Source organism: Phaeoacremonium minimum (assembly GCF_000392275.1).
Source record: "Phaeoacremonium minimum UCRPA7 unplaced genomic scaffold PA7_03_scaffold_490, whole genome shotgun sequence".
Classification (NCBI taxonomy): domain Eukaryota; kingdom Fungi; phylum Ascomycota; class Sordariomycetes; order Togniniales; family Togniniaceae; genus Phaeoacremonium; species Phaeoacremonium minimum.
In genome coordinates this window covers 1-14520 of record NW_006921392.1, presented here as the reverse complement: position 1 = coordinate 14520, position 14520 = coordinate 1, and the positions used below count along the sequence as shown (strand labels likewise).

The following is a 14520-nucleotide window of genomic DNA, read 5'->3' as shown; positions in this document are numbered from 1 at the left end:
CCTTGTCTATGTCTATAAAATACAGCTATCGGTCCCAGTAAGATCGAATTTACGACCCGTTGTACCTGACTCCCGTTCAGAAGCGCGAAACATCACGTCCGAATATCCAGGAGACCAACCAGTAAAAAGGTATCTTGACCTTATTACGTATCGACATACTCTTCGTCAGATAAGCCGTTCGCCACAGAATCCACGCTGCCCGTCCCTTGATCTCGTCCGCATTGCTCTGGTGAATGGCTCTCCAGTTCCCCAGGTAGGTCATCGTGCCCCAATTATGGAATTTGAAAGGCTTCTCGTCGAGGTTGCCCTTGTTGAACGCCTTGGCTAGGTACAGTGCCTCTTGAGAGGCGACTTGGGCCGTTTTAGGCAAGGATTTGTCTTCGTTAACAACGGCACAGTCTCCGATGACGAAAGTGTCGGGAAGTATCCGCGCTGTTTCCCCTGTAGTTGAGGTGACTCTGGCACGAAGATGTGAGTCTATGATGATACCTCCTGTCTTAGGATCCTTTTCCAGCCGGTACTCAGCTGTGTCTCCTTTCGGCACCTCGCCGTCCTGACGTGGTGGCAGTGGAAGTGTTTTCTGTACGAGCTTTTCCACCAAGGGGTTCTGCATGAGGCCTGTGGACCAGACAACGATACCAGCGCCGATCTCTTCATCGCCGTACTCTTTGATCTTCATCTTCAGTCCTCCCTTGCCGTCCTCGTCCGGTCGGATTCGCTGCAGATGATGCTCAGTCTTGAGCTCGATGCCCTGCCTCCTGAAGGTGTCCATTGCGTAATTCGCCAGCGCCTGGTCGAACATCGGCAATACCTTGGGCGCGATGTCGTACACGGTGATTCTGACGAGCGGCATGAGCTCCGGGTAGAGCTTTGCTAGGTCCTCGTGCACGAGATCGTGGAGCTCGGCCGCGAATTCTATGCCCGTAGGGCCCCCACCGACGACGGCAAAATGCAGGAGTTTCCGCCTGTCTGCCTCTGGCATTGCAGGGCTTGCACATTGCTCAAACAGCGAGAGCACGCGGAGCCTGATGCGCCTTGCGTCGCCAATGTCCCGAAGGAAATGGGCGTGTTGCCGTACGCCTTCGATACCAAAAGTCTGAGAATATGCGCCTACGGCAATGACGAGCTTGTCGTAGGGAACATCAATGGTTGGGCCCTTCGGCAGCCGTGCCGGTTCGGTCAATGCTGAGTCTCCTGATTTTGTCGGTGGCGGCGGCACGACAGTCCGACTGGACATATCATCCGCCTTGTTCTCCTCGACACGGACAACCTTTTTCGCGAAGTCGATGTCATCCGCCCACCCCTGGTGGAATCTGGCACCCTTGAGCCTTCTGATGGGCTCCAACACAGCGCGGAACTCCAAAGTGCCAACTGCAGTGGATGCCAACAACGGTGTGAACACAAAGTATGAGCGTGGCGAGATTACGATGCGCTCGAACTTCGAGGGATCGAGAGTCCTAGCAAACGCATAGCCTGCCCAGCCAGATCCGAGGATCAGGACTCTTTCCTTCTTCTTGCCTGCTAACAGTTTAGCCAAAACTTCCCAAATTGACCTTTTAGACTGTGGGGTTGCAATTGTCATGATAGCAGATCTAGGCCTCACATCTACGCCTACCAACCACAGAGTCATGGGTTTTGGGGAGCTGTCTTATGGCTTTTGTTTCATGGCTATCACATGTGAAGAGGTCGTGCTAGACCCCTATTTCTTCACATGCCGGGTAACAACTGCAACTAGGAAGAGACAACTCACCATCATCCTGCTTCAGTAATGCAGTAGCAAAGCCACGGCTTTGAACCTTCCTCAATGATGCATCCTGCAAGGTCACAAATGCATTCCCGAGGTTAATAGGTCTGCTCAGTCCACTCCGGGCCAAGAATGTCGTTGAATATGTCGGTGCCATTGCGGTTTACACTGCATTGTCACCGGAGTACCACCTATTGTGATGCAAAGGCAAAATATAGACATCTCTCTTTTTTATGTAGATCCACCCCGATCCCCCGTCCTATTAAAAACCCTTTTGGCAGAGCGGAGTTGCAGTATTTCGCAATTCGCGAATATAATCATTGACATTTGTCAGTGATGTAAGTCGGGCGTCACAGGGTGTGGTACGGATCTGACTCGCCCCAACGAAAATCCGCCGGAATGAGCATCTCTTGTACGCCACGCCAAAATGACTGGCCTGTACCCACGCCCGGTAAAGCGGACCTCACGTAAGGTATCGGGACCGTCATGAGGCTGAGATTGCGGTGGATCAGATGCGCCCGCCCTGTGTTACTTGTTACGGCCATTCTAGGGGGGCGTTACTTGCCCGCTTGGCATTACCGGCTCACCCGGTCTTGAGGCATAAAGCCCATTTTTAGAGATCACGAGGGCATTATCATTTCGGTATTACACCGATTTCTCAGTCACTGTGAAACAACCCAGCATCTTACTGAACGTTTTGATATGAGTAATGTTCATTATACGCCTCAGAATGCGACGCCAACTATCCCTGTCGCCTATACTTTACTGTAACATGGAGTCTAGGCTTTCTCCTAAGACACTTTCAATCTTTACAATCCAGCGATGGGTCTCCCGATCAACAACCTCATCGTCATCTTCCTGCAACTCGCTGATGTATGGCAGCATTTCTGGTAGCATGGCTAACCACTCCTCGCCAAGCTTGTCTGTCAGTGCCTGCTCACACTGAACCGCTGCAAGCCGGACTGCGGCGTTTTCGGAACGGAGACGCTTCAAGATAGCTCCATTTAGCTCTTTCTGGTGCTCTTGGGAATCGGCGGCTGCCCCTAGCTCAACAATAGCGGGGATGAGCTCTTCGGAGAGGTCTAGGAGCCCGGCATGCGAGAACTGCTCCACAAGGAGCGGTCCGATCGCACCGAAGTGAGACGGAGCCTGCCAGAAGTCATCCTGGTCATGCTCAAAGCTTTTTGTGAGTGTCCTCAACACTGTCCTCCACAATGCCTTGCTTTCGGCGTCCTTGGGAATAGTTTCCTTGAGGATCTTGGCCGCATTGTCAACAATGTACGACGTATAGCTAGTCACAATCGACTTGAGGTTGTCGAAAAATGTGTATAGGAAGCCATATACACTCTGTTGTCTCAAGAGAAGCCCTGCGGCATCAACCTTCGGCTGAGTCGACGAAGACCATTCTACGATTTGCGCAAAAATGGGCCGGAATGCTGCGTCATTAAGTTTATAGATCATCTTGAGGGCGGTCTCGTTAATCGATGTTTCAACCTCTGAAATAGCCGCCAGTGTTGGCGTGGATACTTCTCCCTTCAGATGCTGCTGTCGGCGAAGGTCGAACGCGTTCAAGAAGATAGTAGACAAAGCTGTCACGTTTTTTGCGATAGCCGCCTTGCTGTGCTTATCAATGGCCACTCCGAGAATCTCAATGAACTCTTTGACAGCCTTTAGATATTGTTAGCATAGAGATTAAATGACGACGAATGTAACATACCGAGTAACCAGCCTCCACAGCTTTGGTCCAGTTTTGTTGCAATGCCGAGAATATCACCTTGGCGTCGAGCTGTTTGGCCAAGAATCGAAGGCATTGACGGCGGTTACCATTGCATTCATCATCCAAGCCTGCTTCCGCAGACATATTGGAGCTTGCAAGAAGCTGATCAAGGTAAGAGCCAGAAATCATATACGGAAGATACTGCGCCAGGGCGGTCATGAAGCTGTAGCAAGCATTATGTATCTCGACATCAGAATCGAGGCCAGCCATAGATTGCTGGAGGTAATTGAGGGCTTTGGGAATGGCAGCAGGTAAGACCGGTACAATGCCGTCTTGCAAGACATCAACCAAAGAAGCAAGACACAGAAGTGCCATAACACGCAGGCGCTGGTCTGCTTGACCAAGACATTGGTCTCCAGCGATGGTCGAAGCAGCAGCTGCCACTGCCTCCAGATCTTTCTTGCCATACTTCTCGGAGATCTTGTCAACACAGCCCACAGCCGTGTGCTTGTAGTGCATGTCATCTGAATCTCGAATAACAGCAGTAAGTTGCGGCAAGAAAGCTAGAAGTGCAGTCCTCGACCTCGAATCGGCCATGCTTTCGTTCTCGATGCGCACTTCCAGTGCTCGCAAAACCTTATGTCGGAGATTAATCTTGGGTCTATCAAGAAGTGTCTCGACGGCTTTGATGAATTCTCCAATCGACAATAAATTCAAGAGGTTAGAGAGGGCGTCGCCACACTTGCTATGGAGAGACGGGTTCGACTTGACTATATCAGCTAAAGTCAAAAGATCTTCCAAGAGTTGTGCATATAACTCTCGAATTTTGGCGGCTTCCATATCGTCACGCTCAGCCAACTCGCCAATCTCCTTCTTTAGAGTGCGGTTGGCAAGAATATAAGGCAGGAGGGTGAGCTCCTTAAGCGCAGTCTTGTTCACGGTATCCTCGGCCTCATTCTTCCCGAAGAAGAGAGTTGCAGAAAGACTTGGCTTGGGCTTGAACATGTCTGCCAAAAGGTCCAAGAACTTAACTAATGACAGAAGCTGAGTTTCGACACTAAAAGAACCCATCAACTCGGACGAGAAGGACAAGATATTATCTGAAGTGCCATATTTATCCACAAACATGGCGACCAGAGCAAAGAGAAAGTCTTGCGGCCCAAGATTCTCGGTTAGGGAAATGAATAAATCGTGTTTTCGGTGAGAGGGAATGTGTTCATACGCGACTACAAAGCTTGATAGCAGCTCCGAAGCACTTGCAACAACATTTCGCCTGCCCTTGCGGAATGTGTCGATCAGTGGAGGCACGACCTCCTTGATCGTCTGGTTGATGACATGAGCCGAATAGTCATCGCCTTGTCGAAGGACTGAACTGCCCATGAAAGTGAAGATGGGCATGACGCTGTGAAGAACGACATCCGGAGCTGTTTTAGCCAAGCTGGCAACAAGTAAGAGAGCGGAGTTCTGTACCGCAGGACTGGATGACTTCTGGATACAATTGACAAGAACATCGCCATGGCCAACAGAAGTATCGATCTTGAGATCTCTGTTGTCTCTATAAGCTGGCATCATCGCGAGAAGGCTGCTGAGCACAAGATTCTGTAGATATCCCAACTCAGAACCAACCAGTGTCCTTAAAAGTTGGAGATCGGATAGCGTTATGAAAAGACCTTGAAGGAGTTGGGGGTGTTCTGCCGGTTTGGATGCTTCAACAATCTGAAGTACAAACGTGACTTTACGAAGCGCGTGGCTAAGCTCCTGAGAATTCTGGTTGTCAATGCCACGGTGGTGATCTGAAGAGCTCGTTCGTCTGCGTTTGTTTGCTGGTGGCTCGGTTGCCATCCGCGCCGTGTCCTGCAAGGATTCCAAGAAGTAGAGTAGGATGTCGGTAGTCAAATCTACATTCCTTAGAAGGTCTGCTGCCTCTACCGAAGCAACTTCTTGTTCCGGTGAAGCAGTCGATCGTTGAGACAAGTCTAGCATTCGCTGCGCTGTGAACAATTTTGCGTCATCCTTCATGGACGGCCACATTCTCCGTATCCTAGAGAAAATGGCACGAACAAGCTGAGCCCGATTGACGCCTACTGGACCCTCAACAATCTCAAAAAAGCAATCCAGGCCGGCTTTATCGTTCGCAACAACGATATCAACAGAGCTCAAGTCCAGTAAAGACTCGTCAGCAGTCTCTCGGGTTATTACTTCCTTCGCCTCATCGACGCTTAGATTAGACCACCATTGCAGAGCAGGCAGTAACAATTCTGTTCTAGTGGTGCTGGATACACCTCGTATTTGATTCAAAGCCTTCAATAGCCTGACTTTCAGGACAATAAGAGGCGTCTTGATAACGTGTGAAGCAAGGAAGCTCAGTATAGAGAGCCGAACAGCGTGTGACGTACGATTCTTCTTTGATGACTCCATCTCGGAAACTGATAGCCTCTTAGAACTGTCAAGTGAGTTTTTCAGAACAGCAGACATGTGGTCTTCGTGTAAGATTGACTCCTCTAACGCCGGTAGAAGAATTGTTTGGAGAAAGACCTGGCTAGCTTCGGCGCTTAGCCAGTTCATCCCCTTGGTATCATCATATAGGTTCTTTGAGCCCCAGATCGGTTTCTTGGATCTTGCGTTGCCTTGCTGCTCTCCTAAAACTGTGATGAGGTCGGCTGCTGCTCGACGGACTTTCTTTGCTGGATCGCTCAATGCAGCAATAGCATAAGGCAGAAGTGCCTGCAAATCTACTTTTGCGCAGTCTTGCTCTTTCGCACGGCTTTTGGCAAGCTCCAAAGCTCTAACACGGGCGAGCGTAGGATAAGGGCCGAGCCACAGTCGCATGTAAAAGGTGAAATAGAAGCAAGTTGACGGCGCGGGCACACGGTGGAGCAATGGCGCCTCGTCGAATGTCTTGAGATCTGAGTCCTCTGATGCGATAGAGAGAAATAGTTGTGAAATTTCGTCGAAGACGGCATCGGCAGTGGCTGACAAACAAGTCGACAGCGCGCTTTCTTTCGTTGTCAGCCGAGTAAGTGCAGACTCAAGATCTTCAACCTGCTGGGTTGACTCGACACCATTCTCCATCGTAGCATCCTTTGGCGCTTCCTCTAGGGTTTTCCTAGGCTGAATAGAAGCGCCTAATTTCAATTCCAATTCCTCGATATCAAAGTCGACATCTTCTATTACCTTCCTGAAAAGTTCGCCTCCTTGTCCAGCGGATTGGGAAAGCTGAACTAGGGCCAGGCCAAGCTGTTTTCTCGCTTTTCCCTCCTGGTCAACCTCGCCGTCGATCTTATGGGCAGCGACAATCAACATCTTGAAAATGACGATCGTTTGTTTCTCGGGAAGCATTTCCTCCGCCAAGATTGTCTTTATGATCGGTAGGCCACGGGTGTCTCCTTTCTTCGTAAGTCTGTCGATCAAAGCCAGCACCAACCCGTTGGCAAGCCTGTCTACCCTATGTTCTTTCCACATATCCAGCAGAAGCAGCTGCAGATCTTGGATTTTGAGCAGCGCTTTCGTAACCTTACTGGGGAGCTGTTTCGCCGATCGATATTGTGCGAGAATGGACAGGCATACTATTCCGGGCCGTACAGTCTCGTTTGTCCACCCAAAAACCAGTTGGTCCATAAAGGCGGTAAGAGCAACGTCGTCCAATTTGGCCTTTGAAGCAAGTACTGCAATCACCATGTAACTTGCAATCTGCAAGGGCGGCACCTTCTTCATCACTAGGGAGTCAGCCAGGATTGGTGCTATTTGTTGCAGCAGCGTTTGATCGTTGTCTTGTTGGATGCTCCTCCGACCAGACCTCAGATTATCCACCATGCCATTGACGGCCTCCGCCATGATGCCACCCCAGAAAGAGATGAGAGCTTGGTAATGCTGCTGGGTGCGACAGGACTCTAGGGTATACGCGGATATGATCGAGAGAAACTCGAAGTGGTGTGTGGCTTGATGAACGATGGTCGCCCGAGGAGGACTGGTAAGAGATCGAATGTAAGGGTCTAGGAACCTGTACTCGTGTGGTAGTTTGGATGGTAGGATAGACATCAAGGTAACGAAAACTGGTATCGAATGGTACGGCAGGAATGTCGTTAGAAGAATCGCAGTGTTATACTCGTGTATCCTGAAAAGCTTGAGTTAGAACAGCGTTAACGAGATAGAAAGACTATCACTCATACCTGAAGCGTCGAATCAACCACTCGACTGCCTTGATAGTTGGCATAAGCCTCAGCCGGCCGCCGGCCAAGCGCAGGAAGGATTCTATCCTTTTATCGAGCTCAGCATTTTCAGCCGCCGTCATTTGGGTCCGGTCTTCCTCCTGACTCTGCTCGCTGAAAAGAGTAGTCGCAAACTGCAGAAACCGGCTGTCCAGCTGGCACAACTCCTCGAAGCCTTCGTGACAAAGAGACCAGACAGACTGGTAGTTCTGACCTGCGGCGATCCGAGGCTCAAAGATCAAGGACTTCGAATGCGCTGCACGCTGCGCCTTAACATTGAGAGTGCTTTTAGAGTTGGCGGCAATCTGCGCCAACTGCGCCGCGAGAGAAGTCGCCATCGCTACCTTCCTTCTTCCGTGACGCCTGGCCGATTGTGTTAGTGAAGAACGGCCACGACGTTTGGTGAAGTCTGAAGCAATGGGAGGTGTGCGAGTTTCGCGGGGCAGCTTCTGAAGCAAAAATTGTTTCTCGACTTTTTAGTGGATCCCGATAAAGTAATAGGCGAATCAGCATTGCTACTGATAAAGATCCTCCCCTACCTCACTCAGTAAATTTTCACACACGTTCCGACTCTTGACTCTCATACACCACTACTCATCCTTCAAATTCGAGAGCTTTTCTTGAGTGATGGTTGAAATGGCTTCTCGGCCCTCTAAGCGGCGGAAGCTAACACCTCCACCCTCAGATGATGACCATGCATCCACGGCCAAAGTCCAAAAGGCGTTCTTCAAGAATGCGGCGAGTTGGAATCTCGAGCAAGACTATGAGAATCGACCAAGAAAAGGCAAGAAGGACAAGGAAAGCAGCAGGCTTCCGATCAAGACAGCAGACGGTCATATTCAGCATGTAGCACCTCTTCGAGATGATGTTGTCTCTATAGACAGTGATGCCGAGTGGCTCGAGGGCGGCGAGGAGGATGTTGACGAGCCAGAGACGGACGAAAAACCCCAGGAGCAACCGAAAATTCCAGAACGGGAGCAGATCCTAAGGGCACAGGAGGAATTAGCCAAGATTGGCTCGCAGTTAAACGAGGAGCCAGAGGAGAATCCCGGCGCTTTCAAGGCTTTGGCCAAACTTGGAGAATCAAATATTCCGGCCATCAAAAAGCTATGTCTTGCAACCCAGATGGCTGTCTACAAAGATGTCATTCCAATGTACAGAATACGGCCGCAATCGGAAGACGTCTCGGGGGAGAAACTTTCCAAAGAGGTCCGCAGAGTTCGCGCCTATGAGCAGGCACTTGTCTTCGGCTATCAGGCATATATCAAAGAGTTGGCCAAACTTGTGAAGGTCTCCAGAGGCGACAAAATGGCACAGAGCATAGCAAGCGTTGCCATCACTTGTGCTTGCAATCTCCTGAAAGCAGTTCCCCACTTCAACTTCAGAGGTGACCTCCTACGAATTTTAGTAGGCAAACTCAGTCATCGACGGGTTGATGAAGACTTTGTCAAATGTCGGGAGGCCTTGGAGATTCTGTTCCGGGAAGATGAGGACGGAGGATCATCTATGGAGGCCGTTTCGCTATTATCAAAAATGATAAAAGCTCGAGACTATGAGGTTGACGAAAGCGTTCTCAACACGTTCCTCCACCTCCGACTTTTGTCTGAATTATCGAGCAGGGCAACGAACGATGATGAGGACCAGCACCCCACTGGTTCGAACGGAAAGAGGCTCAAGCAAAAAAGGGAGTTTCGGACGAAGCGGGCGCGAAAGCAGTTGAAAGAGCAAAAAGCGCTCGCCAAGGATATGGCCACAGCAGATGCCATGGTCAGCTACGAGGAACGTGATCGCAACCAGTCCGAGACGCTGAAGTTGGTATTTGCCACATACTTTCGCATCCTAAAAGCAAGATCACCTCATCTAATGGGTGCTGTCCTCGAAGGACTCGCGAAATACTCTCACTTGATTAATCAAGACTTCTTCGGCGATCTTCTAGAGGCTCTCAAGGACTTGATCCGTCACAGCGACGAGGATGCTGAGGAGACTGAGGAAGCGGATGATGACGAGGAAGATGACAACCTGACCGCCGTTCGGAATCCAAGCCGTGAAGCACTACTCTGCACTGTGACTGCATTTGCTCTCCTTGCAGGCCAGGATGCACACAACGCACGTACAGACTTGCATCTGGATTTGTCTTACTTCACGACTCATCTGTTCAGAAGCCTGCTTCCCTTGTCTGTCGATGCAGATTTGGAACTTGGCGCGAAGTCATTACATCTTCCGGATCCAGATAGCCCGGAGGCTGCCCAGCGAAGATCGAACAAGGTCAACATTCAGACGATGACCGTCCTCTTGGTCAGATGTCTAACTGCGGTATTGCTACCCCCATGGAATATCCGCTCCGTTCCCCCCTTGCGTTTGGCCGCCTTCACCAAGCAGCTGATGTCCATTGCACTACATATGCCAGAGAAGTCATGTCAGGCCGTCCTAGCTCTGGTCAACGACGTGACACATACACATGGCAAGAAAATTGGGGCACTTTGGAATACAGAGGAGAGGAAAGGGGATGGAACGTACAATCCTTTGAGCGATTCTGTCGAAGGAAGCAATCCATTTGCCACAACCGTCTGGGAAGGCGAAATTTTGAGAAGGCATTATTGTCCCAAGGTCAGGGAAGGCGTCAAAATCCTAGAAAAGAGCATTGGTAGCATTTAGATCGAGCATCACAATTGAATGCCTCATGACAATCATCTCCCGCTTTCAGCATCGCCCCTTATTACCAAACCAAGGATTCCAGGTGGCACTCCTTCATATCACTTGATATATAGAAATATTTACTCAGCGGTTCCCATTAGAGGAGTGGTAGTGTCCGTATCCAGTAAACTCTATGATTAATAGTACATTATTAGTTATTCACAAGCCCGAACAGCTCATGACGTGAAGTGATTTCGCGAAGGACACGAAGGTATAGAACATTGCGATATCGTACATGTATGTCAAATTTGATCGGCCTAGGTAGCTAACTCTTGAGGCTTCAAGTTCTATACCAGCAAAACAAAGTTTTGTACTGTTGAAGTGGTACCGTGGGTTTAAGCCTCTAAGTGTTGATGTTCAGGATTCTCTGAACTTGCAGTAACTGTGAGAAAAGGGGATTGATCATTTTGGCTTTGCATCATGTCAACGTAAGGAGCCCAAAATTGCTGCGTGCAAAGTCCAGCTTTCTTGACACGCACTGAAATCAACGTGTAATACGTATAGGAGGTTTGAATACGCCCAGAAACGTAGTTTAACAACCCACCCATTCGGAGTGAGCAATGTCTCTACGTAGTGTCATGTTTAGATATACGATGGTAAGGAGATGAGAACAACGGCGTCTTTGGAACCAGAGCAAGAGGACGGACAACAAATCGCTACCATAGTTACGATATGCAGCACAGGAGTTCTTCCATGCTGGTAGGGATCATAGAGAAGGGACGTCAAAGCACTCAAGAGCATTCGTCATGCTTACATGCCCACTCAAGCAGGGCAGCTTTGCAACTGGGTAGCCTCATGTCATAGCTTAGGCAAAGTGTGGCCCCCGGGCCCTGCTCCAACGGAGACCCACGATCATGCTTCAGGCAGATGTGACGAGGCGAGGGAATCTTCGGAGAATTTAGCAGCGTCCTACCACGGTTGATCCCTAGTCGACCTCGTCATGGCAAGGTGGAGAAGGAGAAGGATCTTCCGATGGATCACATCGGCGGAGTGCTCTGGGCGAACGGCAGCATCCAAGTGTGGACTGCTGGTAGCTTTAGGTGATGATCTCCCTGGTGCCTCCTGTACCGGCATAGGGACGCATGAAGTCCTGGCCGTATTCGGGAGGCAACTTCTGCTTGCCACGTGCAACGGAGACCCTTTTGTCATGCTGTTGGTGGGAAGAGGACGCTCCAGTCACTCGGAAGAGAGACCTGTCATCATCTATCCACTGTTCTTCATGGTAGGCAAGTGGCGGACGTCCCGAGGATTCGCCTGACTGGAGCTGGACCATGTCCGAGCGGCTTGAGCCTTCATGCCCAGAGATGTGTGCCAATCAGGAGAATCCCCAGCGAGACCCTATGGTTTCAGCGGTCGATCTTCTTGAGCCCTGGTGAAGAGTTCGCTGATATTCGGAGCAAGGACAGGCACTCTAGACCAGGCTGGTCGGCAGGAGCAAGCCGGGGAGGGTGTAGCGTTGGGGATGCCTTGTCCTTGCTCTGTCCGGTTGTGGCGACAAGCAAGGGGCAGAGGTATCTCGATTTATCATGAACATGTTCAGCCACCGGGGAAGCCGTGTGATCTCACAAAATTCCTGATCGAGAGCCCCAACGTGGATATTGAGCAAGCTCGCGTAAGTAGACACCCTGTCTACTTCGTCCCACAATTCGCATCGCAACTCGCCTTGGATTTCCTTGCTGAGATTGAGAATGAACCGGTCAATGACGAATTTCCTATTTCGTTGTGGCACAGAGCCCAGTAGGTGACGAGCAGGGACGGGCGGGTATGCTGCGTAGTATGCCAGTGTTTCAGAATCTCTTCTTTGGCAGCCGCATAGTAGGTGGAGTCAAAGCCCACGGATAGCAGGCTAAGAGGCCAGCACAGGGGGTCCCATATCATATGGCGCAAGCCAACTTTGCGAGGGTTACACACGGGTAAGTCTCCGAGAAAGTCTTGGAACTCTTTGGTGGAAGAAATGGCGGTAGAAGATGAAACGCAGCATCCACGATAAGATAGGATGCACTCCCAAGGGCTGATGATATCTGTGAGGCATTGGGAACATGGCATGGTCGATATTGATCAGTGCACCTGCCGACCTAGGGCCGATTGAGCCTCTTTCTCCATAAGTCGTTGATCTTCGCTCGAACGTAACCTAGTACCGCCTGCCATTTGCCAAACATGCCTCTTCGCCTTCTTGGCAGAAGTATGTACAGATTGAGATAGCTTTGTTGACAGCGGCATCAACCTCCTGTGTCATGCGGATGCTGAATCCCTTCACTTACTCCCTTCTTCCAGAAACCCTACTGGGAATGCATGCGAGCGGGAATAGCTGACGGGAAAGGCGGACGAACCTTTGCAGGCGCGTGCGTTCGTTTCCTCCTTGCACTTTACCAGCCGACCCGCTTGTCTGCTTTTGCTCTGCCGTGGTGGCGGGCTGCTGCTCGGTGCAGCTAGACAAGAAGAGTAGTTAGGTGCGTCCGTACTTAATCTCAAACACATCGAGGGTCCCTCAAAGCTCGAGCCAGGCTTGTCAGAGATCGTCAACCTGGGTGCTACTCAGCAAAAATGACCCCTGGCTCTGTGCGTGGTGGGTTCTGTTCATGGATTTGCGAGGCCGCAACGCCGTTGTCACCTTACATAACGTGCTGGCTGTGGAGGTTCTGGAAAAAGATGTGACATGCCAGTTCGTGTTTCATGTTCCTGACTAGCCAGAAGTCGCCCCGGAACGGGCGGGCTCACATCGGGCGCTTGTTTCGGCTGATGCATGACATTGTGATGGTGTGCTTCAAATTCCTCATCTCTTAGGGCAACAATCGTCTTCAGCCACCCTATACTGAGCCTGCTCGGAGATGCGTTGCTGTGCGCTGGGCTTTTGCCAGCTTGCTCACCTGGTTCTCTGCTCCGCCGTGCATTATGGCTGGCACACCAGACCAAGTGCAGCATAGAAGGTGATGCCATTGCATTTGCATCCGCATTGAGGGTCTGCATGATCCAGGAACACCAATGGCAATCAAGCAGCGCATGGCGCATTGGTGCTCGAAGCACATACTGTGATGATGATTTTGAGTCCGCTTGTTTTGGATGTCAGTGTTTCAACTACTTCAAACAAGATGGCTCTTATTCTTCTTCGGTGTTTCACCTTTCCAGTGTGATAGGATCGGCGGTGAACCATTTCATTCCTGATGCTAATTGTGACGAGGACAATGGTTATGCCATTGTCTTAGAGAGCATCGTGGAGCGCTCAGTACGGCTTGGAGGCCTTCTTCAGAACCAATCTTTTAGGCACTACTGGATTCAGCAACACGGATTTGGAGCTCATGTTCGTGTGATTCGTCGGAATTTAGCCCATCATTGGTCGCTCTCGTCAACATCAACATCTTGAAACATTCTTGACTACCGCTGGCAGGCATCTAAATTTTGAAACTTGAAAGATTGCCATCATCACCAAGATGAGGTCGCCATATGTGGCCCGCCGAGATCTGTACCAATCTGTCGACATCCTGTCTGTACAGCGGACTGGACGACCATAGATCTGTTTCTGCTACGGAGCCGCCGAGGAAAGTGTTGAGGCCGAGAGTGGTATCCACCGACGTACGACCGATGTCCCGTAGGCTCGGTAGAAGGCCATTGTAACGGACGGCCCACCGGGCGAAGATTGATGCGGCCAGCAAGGCTGTTTCTATTCTCGTCGTCGTTCCTCTCGCTCCCTCTACGCCCATTGGACTGTCGACGGGTAGGAGCAGGAGAGCAACAGGATCGAAAGACGAATGGCTGGGACAATCTGAGGGGGCCAATCAGCAAGCTGAAGAGCTGGCATCCCAGTGCGTATCGCCTGCATTGGAGGACCAGGGCAGCTCTTCAGGGCTGGGATAGGCTGCAGTTGTTGTCCCCACACGTCTTAGAAAAATAAGCTTAGCCTAATCTTGGCGAGAAGACTCTGAAACACAGCACGAGAGTGCGTGTGCTTTCCCGGGAGTGGGCCACTACGACCACATACAGCGGCCGAGTAAAAGGCCAGCCGGTCACGGGTGCTGAGAGCCGAAGAGTGGGAGGACGAGACCATGTACAACGACTGGATGATTGCTGGTGGCTCGGGAGGCGGCTGGCCCAGTGGACACGAAATCGGTTTGTCTACATTGGTGAGCGTTACGCTGCAATTTTTGTTGTCTCTGGTGGCC

At 50.7% G+C, this 14520-nt stretch overlaps 3 protein-coding genes across 3 annotated transcripts; 1 reads left to right on the top strand and 2 right to left on the bottom strand.

Annotated features, from left to right (window-relative positions):
• Positions 1–76: 76 nt before the first annotated feature.
• Positions 77–1582, bottom strand: UCRPA7_6682 (putative external nadh-ubiquinone oxidoreductase mitochondrial precursor protein; the record flags this gene model as incomplete). Its single annotated transcript, XM_007919220.1, has 1 exon — positions 77–1582. The coding sequence occupies one exon, from the start codon at positions 1580–1582 to the stop codon at positions 77–79; it is 1506 nt and encodes a 501-aa protein (XP_007917411.1).
• A 924-nt stretch (positions 1583–2506) lies between these two features.
• On the bottom strand, positions 2507–8007 carry UCRPA7_6681 (putative u3 small nucleolar rna-associated protein 10 protein; the record flags this gene model as incomplete). The annotated part of the gene is made up of 3 exons (XM_007919218.1): positions 2507–3412; positions 3462–7575; positions 7631–8007. 3 exons carry the CDS (start codon positions 8005–8007, stop codon positions 2507–2509), a joined length of 5397 nt encoding a protein of 1798 aa, XP_007917409.1.
• Positions 8008–8296: 289 nt separating this feature from the next.
• Positions 8297–10324, top strand: UCRPA7_6680 (putative nucleolar complex-associated protein 3 protein; the record flags this gene model as incomplete). The annotated part of the gene is made up of 1 exon (XM_007919217.1): positions 8297–10324. The coding sequence occupies one exon, from the start codon at positions 8297–8299 to the stop codon at positions 10322–10324; it is 2028 nt and encodes a 675-aa protein (XP_007917408.1).
• Between the last annotated feature and the right edge of the window lie 4196 nt (positions 10325–14520).